The sequence below is a fragment of the Drosophila eugracilis genome, unplaced genomic scaffold (genome assembly GCF_018153835.1).
Source record: "Drosophila eugracilis isolate 14026-0451.02 unplaced genomic scaffold, ASM1815383v1 contig_616, whole genome shotgun sequence".
Classification (NCBI taxonomy): Eukaryota; Metazoa; Arthropoda; class Insecta; order Diptera; family Drosophilidae; genus Drosophila; species Drosophila eugracilis.
The window spans coordinates 376,503-388,775 of record NW_024573499.1 but is presented as its reverse complement, the minus strand read 5'-3'; the positions used below and the strand labels follow the sequence as shown (position 1 = coordinate 388,775).

Here is a 12,273-nt window from a genome sequence, read left to right as displayed (position 1 = left end):
CGCCATTGGCCACGTCAATTGAATGGTAGGCGGAAAGCCGAAAGTGTTGGCCATAAGTCAGAAAACATGAATAACAAATCAATTCAGTTTTAACGGCGCTGCAAATTCCTCAACATACACAGTGAATGGCGGACAGAGAGCTCTTGCCATTGGAAAGGTGAGAAAACGAGGTGTTGAAAGCGGAGAAAAGGAAAAGCAAAAGGAAAACGGGGAAAAGCTGAAGCTGAAGGGGTTTTCCCCGAACACACACACAGATACTCTCAAACACACATCTATCCTGGGTGTTAATGGCGGGCCGGGCGTCGGGCATTTTGAATTTTTAATGGAAAATGGCCCGCCTGCTTACACATTTTCCTCGGCACCCCCACCGCATTTCCTTTCCCCTCGACTGTTCCAGATTTTTTAGGCATGTTTGCATACACTTACGGCCAGCAAACTATGCATATGCATGTGTATGGGTTTTTTGGGGGGTTGGGGGTCTGGTCTCTTCCGACCCCCTGGGCGCCCATTGCCCCGCCTCTTTTCGGTGGGCTCTCTTTTTTATGCCCCCGGCAAAATTGTCCGGTAATAAATTTTCAGCGTTTCCTGCCGACAAAGCGCCGCACTTTACAACACTTTTGGCATAAACAAACAAACACGATCACTGCGAAAAATAGATTTTCTGGTCTTTTTACCAAGCCTTAACAATATTTATTAATAATATTGAACAATATATTTTATTTTTATAGGAATTCTAAAAGAGTTTTCTAAGAGTTTTCTTCTCTAAAATATGCAATAGGTTCTTCTATTAACTCTACCAAAATGCTGATGAATAACCTCCAAATTTCCCCTTGTGTATGTATATGTGAGTCCATGCTGGCCATGCGTGTGAAAGGATGTGTGTGCTATGGTGTAGGTGAAGTGTGTGTAGGTGTAGTGGTGGCCATGTAACGGAAGTTAAGTACACACTAAGTTGAATTCGTGCGCTTGTAGCGGCGCTTCCTTCATATGTTTTGATACTCTCTCACACATGGATACTTCCCCTCCCTCTTCTACCCTTCAGAAAAACCGTGGCCCACCCGCTCTTCATTTTCCACCCAATTCCCTTCCAGCAGCCCCCGGAAAACACCTCTCTTCCGCTATTTGCTTGCAGGTGAAAATGTTTGAGATTCTAACGGCGCTGTCCAAAAGCTTAGAACAAAACTTTTCTGGTATGCCATCAACATTGATGTCCCGTAGTCGCAGCCCCACTTTTCCGCCACCCCCCGCCCATTAATGCCTTTGAGAGGGGGTGAGTGTGTTAAGTATGTTTTTTGAGTAATTCGTGTAGACAAGAGCTGCTGTTTTAAGAGAGGAGCACAATGGGAGCTGGCTCCTCCGCTCGCCCCTAATTTCTTCGCCCGGCGAGGATATTTATGTGCTAGGTAAATGTTATTATAAATTACCCAGAAGTTTTAAACTTGAAGTGGAAAGCTTTCGGGAATCTGAAAAGCGATTTACATATTCGTAATTAGCACCGATTTGGTTAAGTTTTCAAAGTTTTACTTATAGAGATTAAAGACAGAGGTTAGAAAGATTGAATAAATCATTTCTGCACTACTATTTGAGCTCTTAAAAGTTAATAACAATTTTTACATCAAGATTAAGTTCTTGGATTAACCATCTGATTATGTTTAAACTAAGAATGTAGAGTACCCATGTTGAGTTCTAGTCAAAAATATTTCTAAACTATAACTATAATTTCCCACTTTCTCCACAGTGGGCATCGTCAGCAGAAATCCAGCTCAAGTGTTGGTAAGCTGGCCTCGTTGTTAATAGAACACTTGACAACACTGGATGTTTATGCACTGGCGGAGTGGGGGCTGGGGGGTTTTTGCAAGGTGTTTGTGGGTGGTGTGCTTGTGTCTGTTTATGTAGTACCCTCATTAACTGTCATTACACAATTTCCATAAAAAAAAAGAGAAATGTCTGTGTGCACGTGTTAAGTTTTCTTCAGTCCGGAGGCTCCAACAAAAGTTGCCTCATCTTCAGAGCCACCCACTGTATACACTATATAGATATGTATATGTATGTGCCACCCACATGTGTGTGCTTCCGAGTCTTTGTTTGTCTTTAGAAAAAAAACTTTTTAAATTGTGTTAAATATTCCATTAAACAGAAAGCTTTTTGTATGCAGTTGCAAACAAAAATAAAAAAGGAAACAAAAAACTAACAGTGGCAGCGATAGAAGGAGGAGCAGAGATGCGCGTGCCGCAGATAAGTTGCCACAGTACAGGATGTACACTGAAACAAAAACCTTCTCAATTTGGATTTCATAATCAACATCTATTAATATTAAGACAGTTTGTAATGATTATGTAAATAAAGAAAGGGAGAGCACCAGTAACGTTCTCTACCTTATGAAAACCTAACGTCCGCTGCACTTTTCTCTCTGTATAAAGAAGGCGTGGCATTCAATGGCTCCTCCCACACATACCCACTCAATAAGCCAGGAATTTTTATTATAATTTTATGCTCAAATGCAGGCCACTTTATTTTACAGAGCAACAGACAGCAAAAGGGAAACTTTCGCGAACCATCAAGTTTATTGGGGGGCTTAGCAATCGCCGTTGTGGAGAATTAATTGAGCCGGCGGGCTTTTAAAATAATTGCCAACATGCAAGTTTTCTTTTATGCCACTAAGTGTTTGATTCAGATATGTCCGCTGGAAAAACAAATGCATGCCAATATTTCAATGGAATGGCACTTAACAGGAATATTAATTTCGATGTCGATCGATTTCCCCTGATGAAACAAGGCAAAGTGATATCTGTTTTGCATTCTAGAAAATACTACTTTTTTGTAATTTTGTAGTTTTCTTTCTTTTGGAAACTCCAAAACTGAAAAACAATCGAAATATTGCAAGTTTAATTTACAATCAAAAGGAAGTCGAACTACAAACTCAAACTACAACCAGATGAACATCACTTATTGGCAAATTTCAAGGATTTTTTGTAGAAATTAGGTTTTTACTAAAATTTAACAATTACTTAGTCAGTTTCCTCCTGTAACTCGGCCAAAAAAAGTCGAAAAGTCATTATTGGCACCTTTTTTTGCAGCTTATGATCTAGTTATCATTCCACAAAAAATTCAATGTGATTTGGAAATTTTAAATTTTTTGCCAATTTTTGCATTTTTGATAAGGGGTTACATCATGATTTTTTGACAAAATGGGTCAAATCTAAACATTTTTAGGCTGGAATGCAGTTTTGTTAGATTTTTCATGGCGAGTTCAGCGATGTATCCCTCTCTATAATCTGGCCAATAGTTCTTTTGTTATGAGAATAATTTTAAGGGGTTTAGTGTGAAAATATCACTTTTAAATTCGAGCCTAATTTTTGCAAATGCTTACAAGGTGTGATATCATTCTTTGGCCAAAACAAAGGTCAAACACCATTTATTGCAGTGTTTTTTAGCAGTTTATGATCTAGAAATTCGATCATTACAATTTTCAATCTAGCCGACCAATATATCTCTTGTTATTGGCAAGTTTCTAGGATTTCTTGGAAGTAATAAGTAAGTAATAAGTAATAAGTAATCAAAAGTTGTGGTGCTAGTTTTTAAAATAAATGAAATAATTATCATTTTTGATCTGAATAAATATTATATCGTTTTTCCTATTAGAAAATCAAGAAGCTGAGTTTTCTTTATGACAGGCGGTAAAAAGTATGCAACGTTTAAGCGTGGTCGGGGCCAAGTCCTTGCTACATTCTTATCGGAGCTCCGAACCTCGAAAGGCATCTGGGGGAAAGAAAATCGATATATCTCAATAATCATCATCTTTGAGTTGCTGAATTGATTTTGGTAAGCTTTTGCAATGAGACTTAGTTTTCTCTGATTAAGGGCCTTCAACCGCATATTGTGGAGATGTTCGTCATTTTAAGATGAATTTAACCAATGCTCAGAAAAAAATGTAGGGGCTGTAATCTTAGAAAAGATTTTAGCACGCAAAAAAGGGCAAACGAAGCGACATTCGATAAAGTTTATTAAATAATATACTGTATTTTTTATTCTTAACATTTAAGATTTTTATATAAATAATTTAAAACACAAGCCAACTTTTGAATTTAGGGGAAAGGGAGATTTTTTAGTGGAAAAGGCATTCGGCAATCTGGTAACACTGACCACTCAGTAGGCAGCGAGAAGCAGAAAATGTATAATTTACATGTATAATTTAATTACAAATAGTTCGTCGTGCCAGATCTCGATTCTCGTTTTACCGCAACAGTCCGCAGTCCGGGAAAACTGTTGAAAAGCAGCGCAAGTGGAGAAGACACGCTAATTCTTTCACCTGGTTTTCCGCGGAGTGAAAAACCCAACGAACGAGGAAAAAAGTGGGTGAAAATGGCGAGGAAAATGATGGGAGTAAACCGGGGCGCAACGCTGGCGTTGCTCTTCGCCTGCGGTTTACTGCTGATAAGTACGGCTAAGGCCGTCGATTTGGGTCCGGAATCGGACTCCGACGACTTCGAGGATGGATATGTGGAAGATGTTCAGGTTAGTTCTGCTTTGCGATACGAAAGATAAAGAAAAATGAGAAAAAAAGGTACACGTCAGTGGAAGAAGCTACTAGAACGAAAAAATGAGCATGGGCGAAGTGATGAGGATGAGCGTGGGGCGGGGGGCGGCCGGCTTTTTCACTTTATGACCCACAATTAGCATGTGAGTGTGTTTAACTTTTCCACCGACATACACGAATGCGAGGGAAAATTTAATGTTTACCCACAGATGAGGTCAAGCAGATAGCTCTCTTTATGGCAGCCCTAAAAATGCTCAAATCAGTTACTCCACAGGTTACATCAGAGTTGTATAGAGATTACTCTTGCGAAACGAAATGTTCGTTATTTTTTTGATTATTTGTGTGTCATCCTAGTACTTAAAATAACATTTTAAACCACAGCCAAGGTCAACAAAATAATAATTGCCAATTTTGTATCTAGTTGTATGCCCACTGGTGCAGCGCTCTCCAGTTTAAACTCACTCTGACACCCGTTTTCCTCTCTCGTTATCACTTTCTCCCACTGACAACCGCGTGTTTCGGATTCTATGGCACCTTATCTAATGTTTTAACATATCTCTTGCAGGAAGAGCCCACTGCCGCCGAAGGTGATGATAAGTTGGCCTACGAGAGCCCAGTGATCGATGCCAAGAAGTTCCACTTCGCGGACCACTTTGACGACGTGGAGGCCTCCAGGAAGAAGTGGGTCCTGTCTCAAGCCAAGAAGGACGACATTGCTGAGGAGATCTCGAAGTACGACGGCATCTGGAACTGGGAGTCGCCGCAGCGCATCGTTTGGGCGAATGACCTGGGTCTGGTGCTCAAGTCGAAGGCCAAACATGCGGCCATATCCGCCCCCCTCCGCCAGCCCTTCGAGTTCAAGCAAGACAAACCGCTGGTGGTGCAGTACGAGGTCACGTTGCAGGTTCGTCACCCGCCGAACGGCTCTGGGATTGCATCAGCGGCCGGGCAAATCCAATTAATACCCGCTTACTGACCCACTTCTCGTTCTCCCCGCTTATTCTTTTTTTAGGAGGGTCAGGAGTGCGGTGGCTCGTATTTAAAGCTTCTGTCCGCCGGAAAAGACACGGAACAGCTCAAAGCCGTAAGTACGGGGGGCAATGCCCTCATAGATCATAGCCGCCTGAACCCCAAAGAACATAAACCATAAACAACCCCCGAATCCCAATCTGTTTATTTGTAGTTCAATGACAAGACACCCTATACCATCATGTTTGGTCCGGACAAGTGCGGCAACGATGTGAAAATGCACTTCATATTCCGGCACGTCAATCCAATTAATGGCACCATCACCGAGAAGCATTGCAACAAGCCAAAGTGAGTCCATTAAATGAAATCACATCTTCGTGAGATGCCAAATGAAGCGTCGAAAGCTCACTCAAGCGTCATAATTTTTCTATGTGACGACTCATTCCACTCATTAACTAGTTAGTTCAAAGGTTTACGATAAAAAAGAACATTAACAAAAAATAGTTGTTAGACTGCTTTTGATCCCGGAATATCACCTTTGTTCGCAAATTTGTATACCAGTTGCTTTTGCCATGACATTCCATGACTTTTTCAAAAGACTATATTAATCGTACTTCCATTCGGTTATCTACTTTTAGGAACCGTTTGGAGGAGCCTTTCAAGGACAAGCTACCCCATCTTTACCAGCTGGTCGTCCGTCCTGATAACAGCTTCGAGATTCGCGTGGACCACAAGATTATCAATGAGGGATCCCTACTGACCGACTTCAAGCCCCCAGTTAACCCGCCAGCGGAGATCGACGACCCCAATGACCATAAGCCAGAAGCTTGGGATGAGCGCGAGAAGATCCCAGATCCCACTGCCCATAAGCCTGATGATTGGGACGAGGATGCTCCACCACAGTTGCCGGATGCCGATGCCGTCATGCCCAACGACTGGCTGGAGAATGAGCCCGACATGATCTTTGATCCCACGGCCACCAAACCCGATGATTGGGATGCCGAAATCGACGGCGAGTGGGAGGCTCCTTTGGTGGACAACCCCATCTGTGAGAAGGCCGCCGGCTGTGGCAAGTGGAAGGCTCCGCTTATCCCCAACCCCAAGTACAAGGGCAAGTGGCGTGCACCAATGATCGAGAACCCCAACTACCAGGGCAAGTGGGCCCCCAGGAAGATTGCCAATCCGGACTTCTTCGAGGATCTCAAGCCTTTCCAAATGACGCCTATTGTGAGTGGAAATTGTTGAATAGACTTAGTTGTCCAGTATACTATATGTAACGTTTAATGTAGAGCGCTGTGGGTCTGGAGCTGTGGTCCATGTCCAGCGACATTCTCTTCGACAACCTGATCATTACCGACGACGTTGAGGTGGCCCGTGACTTTGCCGCCAACAGCTTTGACATCAAGCGACGTTACATTGACCGCGAATCGGTAAGTTCAGTCCCCTAACCTTCTCCTTTTCCCTTCACAAAAACATACAGAGAATCATAATCGAGAGACTGTTCTATCCGATCTGAAGAAAACTTTCTGGCACCGCCTGATGCGCCGCATGAACTACAAGCCCGGCTGGTGGGCCCTGTACTTCCTGTACCTGCTCATCCCAGCCAGTTGCTATGTCTTCTATCTCTACCGACGCGCCAAAGAGGTTGGCCACGGTCTTTTTTGCGCTCTTAAATTAGAAATACTTTCGATACACCCACACGAACACTCTCATCTTGGCCTTTGCACCCAGCACCCGTAACTGCTACTGCTATTATTTTGGCTTTTTCATTTCATAGGACTCATTCGTGAATAAGGTAGTCGAGCTAGCCAAGGCCTATCCCTCGATCTGGGGCATTGGTCTGGTGGCCATTGTGGCGCTGGTTGCCATCACCATCTACTGTAGATTTGGTACCGCTAAGAGTCAGGTAATGTGGCTTGAGCTTTTATTTAGGTTGTTCTTTCTATCAGTTGGGCTAATACGACTCTCAATAATATAGGACTCTGCTGCCAAGAAGGCTGCTGCCCAGGCCAAGAAGACCGACGAACCACAGCCCGATGATGAGCCCGAGGCAGAGGCAGAGGGTGAGGAGAGCGATCTGTCCGGCGAAAGGGCCGCTGGAGATTCCAGCAAGGAGAGCACACCGCTGTCCGCTAGTCCCAAGAAGAACCAAAAGTCTGATTTAGATGATAAAGAAGAGGAGACCAAGGCCGAGGAGAACCAAGAGCCAGCACAGACTGAGGTGGGATTATAAACTAGTATAGCTTGCTCATAAAACTAACATTCATCAACTTTATACCTTTCAGGAAACTACCACAAAATCACGCAAGCGTCAGGCGCGCAAGGAGTAAAGCAGGCATCCTCAGATGCCGAATCCAAAAACAAATACTGCAAAACTAAAACAAAAACTTAATCCAATTCCAAATGCCAGCGGCAGCAGAAAAACAACCAAATGTCCAAGCAAATATACTTTTTTTATGTTGAATTTTCGCCAAGGCAGCCGACGTCGCCCTCAAACCAAGCAACACTCTCAAACACACTCACACACATGGAGAAACACCCACACAAATGGCGAAATAAACACACACTCTCACACTGTAAACACACAGATTCTAGTGAAGTCTCTAATTTAATTTACTAGTTTACGCGGTTCGGTTTAGTCAACTCTGTACGTACTTTTGCTGTATTATCATTGCATTTCTGTTGTGTTCGACCTTCTGTCGCCCCCATATATATATTTTCTATATATACATATATATTTCCCTTCCACAGAACCAGCCTGCTTTATAGAGTTTAGTCGAAGTGCTTAATCCCCAATCAGACCCTTTTGATTTGTGTAAAAATAAAAACACCAACTAGACAATTGAGGGAAACAAAACTAAAACTAAAAAACGAAAACAAAAGCAGCAAGCAAACAAAGAGGGAACTATAGCAGAGAAATTTAATGGCAAACATCTAGTTTAATATTATGTAATTTAAACGAAATTGAATAGTATGATAGTTATACTCAAGTTTCCATTTTCATTTGTATCGATGAAAATTTACAGCGAAAAATAAAACTAAATGTCAAAACCAAAGCAACAGCCGTTTTCTATATACAACCTACTGCCAGCAGCTGAGCGAAAGGACTAAGGAGAATCCGGCCTGGTGTTCAACCCCCAAAAGGAGGCAAGTAACTCCACATTAGCATGTGGGTGTTAATTTAAATGTCAACCCCTGATGTTGGGATAGATCAGATACGAATCGGATTTATTATGCTCGATGGTGCGTGTGGCGTCGACCAGACCAGACACATTGCATTCGTGCGGTTTTGGGGCATTTCCCCAAAAATGTTTTCATTATTTAGCTGATTGGTTGATCTGACTGCCGGCTGGCGGATGGCGGTTGTCGTTGGGCATACAATACATTTAACTACAATTTGCAAACGAAGAAAAGCCAGCAAAAATGGAAGGAAACCCTTGCCAATCCAATTCATTTTCGGGAGCGATACAATCGACATGTGCATTAGAGGCCTCCTTTTTGTCGCTCTGAATTATTCAATTCAATTTCCTATGCTCATAAATATTCCAGACCAGACTGGCGGGCCTTGTTAATGGAATTGTTATGACAACAGTAAACCGATGACGATTTGCATACGCCGGAGACGAGGGAGTAGCATTGCAAATCAGATTTATGCCCGCCAAGCAGATGTGAACTTGACTGCGAAAAGCCCAATCCCTTCGATGGCCTAAAACTCGAAGGGCAATTCAATAAAAAGATTAAACGATTTGCCGATGTCTGGCGGCGGCCTCACTTAAAAGGATTAAAATTTTGCGGCTAGACTGCGCCGTATATTAATATAAAATGGTTAGGACGCGGCAGCCGGGGAATCCCCATAATTCATGCATAGACAAAGGCTCCAAGGGTTGCCATTGCACCCGAAAGCCCCAGAAAAAAGTAAAAACCACAAAACCAACCCGTTGCTTCGGTTTGCGTAAGCATTTTAATTTTAATAAAAATATATACGTTTTCGTTTGTCAAAGGCAGCGACTTTCTGAACCCTTCGAGCATAATAAAACGAATGGAAATAGAACTGAGATCTCAGACCACATCTCCCCAGTTCACAGGGCTTTTAAGTGCCTCCAGTTTCCGAGTGAGCAGAATTGGTTAAAAGCCGGCTTTTTGGCATGGGTCAGCAGTGGACACTCCAGGGAGTTCCCCAAATGTTGGGGGACCTTATTGAAGTTAGATGCTAATCGATGCGTAAGCAAAATAACACGCCATATGTAAGGGTTTTGAGAAGAGTATACCCCATATCAACCCCATTGCAAATTGACAATCTTGGGGTTGACCCCGAGGGTTGCAATATTCTGCTGTAAAAATGTGATGAGTCCCCCTCATTACCCGCTATTTTGGCAAGTTCCGTGCAATTAAACCGGACATTATCCGATGAAATCGCGGAAGGCTCCAGGCACGAGATTCCCCCTTGATCCATCAATTAATTGACGAGCATTGCAGGCTCAATTTCATAATAAAGATTACGTGCAGCAGATAAAAATTCACAAAAATAAATTGGTTTTTGAATGTCTTACGTTAGGAATTATGTGAGATTGAAGATTTATTTGGTTTCGTTATTGGTTTTATTGATTTTTATCAGGGATTATCGCTTACAGATGACTTGGCATTATCCATCTCAACTCCGAATTTCAAACTGAATGCTTTACATATTGAAGTTAAGAAAAAGCTTTAATATAAGAAATATTTGAATTTCAAAAGGTTTTCAGATTGAAACGCCTTTAATTTATCATGATTTTATGATTTGATGTAATTTAAAAAAAAAAAATAATCGAAGTAAAATGTTAGTAAAGAGGTCAATAATATTCTTAAGATGTGGCTTAATTTGGTTGGAACGTTGATAGCTTTTCTAGAAACTGCAATGGTTTTGCAAAATAAAAATGGTGATAATCTTTAAGAAATTTTTTGGAAACCATTTATGAATCTGTTGTTAGATTGCTTAAAATAACGATCCTTTTCTATCAATAGATTTTTTAATTTAGAACAGTTGTTAAACGTTGTCCCAAAAAATTAACTGTTGCTATTTTTAATTTACAAAATTTGTTAAATTCAATATTAAATCTGCCTAAATAAAACTGAATTTTCCTATCAGTTTTGGTTCAATTTTTTAAATTTCAAATAATTAAAGCGAATTTACATTGAATTTTACACAACACACGCATGCTCCATCTAGCGCCTATCGACAGTACTTTTTGGGTTATTTTACATGTAAGCGGTAGATATCTAGATGTTAATCAACGCAATACATGATGTCAAGTAGAAATGTATAATTAAGGTGACCATCTTAGTAAACTTCGGAAGAGTTGTTAAAAACAAAAAAAATTATAATAAAAACTATATATATTCTTAGTTTCTTGTTTTTTTTTAATAATGGGGAAATATATTACAGCAAATGGCTTTTCCTCGAAACTTGAAATATAGGATCAAAGAACTACAAAAATATCGTTAGAAAGGTAAGGAGGCGTTATACCTATTGCCATAGTTCTAAAATCATCCGCAAACCCATAGCTGAAAGCAGTTAGAAAAGAACCCATTTCAAGATTTACAGATGTCACAGCTGAGCATTTCCTCATTTAACTTTAACTTAGCGAATCAAATAGGCAAAAAAATCAAAACTATATCCTTGACAGCCAAGGACATCCTGTTACTTGTAGACTTTATGCTGGGTATCCTATCTAAACAGGATTTGCGCATTAGACACCTTTTTGAATGCATTATTAATCGGGTCCTGTCCCGCATGGCCAGCGTCTTGGTCCCTTTTCGGTGGTCAGCCAATCATTAATATCCTTGACCAGCTCCTCGAAACGGGCAATCCGGTGGTGTAAGGACAATAAAATTTTATTGTAAATCGTTTATCTTCATTACGCGGCCACCGTCAAAACTTCTGCAAATAAGCGCAGCTTGTGAAATGTGAAAAAAACCGGTTGCTGTCATAAATGCGCCGTTGACCAGAGCTGCGAGTTCAAGTGTCCACCCCATCGAGATCCGATTTTCTACTCCCGATCTCGATCCCGAACTTGACCAGACCCACCCAACCATCGCAACCCGTTGCAACCCCTGCAATGCCGCGAATGCATGAATGACCCCTTCGCAATTATGGGTCCTTTGTGTGGCGCTTAGTTTGTCTTTTCATTGCCTTGTTCTTGAGATTAAGCTTTTGTTTTTCCATTTAACGCTTAATTTCAGCATTTCGATGCCCCGGACCGATTCGCTGACCCTTTGCTGAAAAGTAGCCGCCGTATCAGTTACACAATATCCCATCCGCTGATCCTTTGAGCAAACGCAACTGACCGCAACTAAACAAACACTTGGCTTGACCAACGGGTTACGCTTCGATCCGCATTTGACTTACGACACAAGGCATTTTAATTGCATTAGAAAAGCCTGCACTGGGACTCCCATTGTCCTGCCCTCGAGTTGTTTGTTTTACCGAACTGGACCTGGCTTAACCTCTTCTTTCCAAATGCCTAGCCATTGTCCGCTGGTCAGCTTTTAATGCACTTTCCGGTCAGGAAAGTTAAGCGGATCAGTTTCAGTAGGATTCAACTTAGAACCGACCGCAAACCCTTTTTTCGAGCTTAAAATTTCGATTTGCATGTGCCTGTGATTGGATCGCACGTTTTCGGTCGTTTTTCGGCAATTTTCGTGAGCACTCCCAAAAACCCATTCAGCCAGAACTCAATTTGCCGGGATCATAATTTTGTAGGTACGTGCGCTGCACGCTTTCCTCTCTC

At 41.6% G+C, this 12,273-nt stretch overlaps 1 protein-coding gene across 1 annotated transcript; it reads left to right on the top strand.

Annotated features, from left to right (window-relative positions):
- The first annotated feature begins 4,131 nt into the window (after positions 1-4,131).
- LOC108116067 (calnexin) lies at positions 4,132-8,562 on the top strand. Its single transcript, XM_017227778.2, has 9 exons — positions 4,132-4,515; positions 5,103-5,441; positions 5,550-5,621; positions 5,721-5,854; positions 6,145-6,733; positions 6,796-6,936; positions 7,284-7,412; positions 7,485-7,727; positions 7,792-8,562. Exons 1-9 carry the CDS (start codon positions 4,363-4,365, stop codon positions 7,834-7,836), a joined length of 1,845 nt encoding a protein of 614 aa, XP_017083267.1. The 5' UTR covers positions 4,132-4,362; the 3' UTR covers positions 7,837-8,562.
- The last annotated feature ends 3,711 nt before the right edge of the window (positions 8,563-12,273 follow it).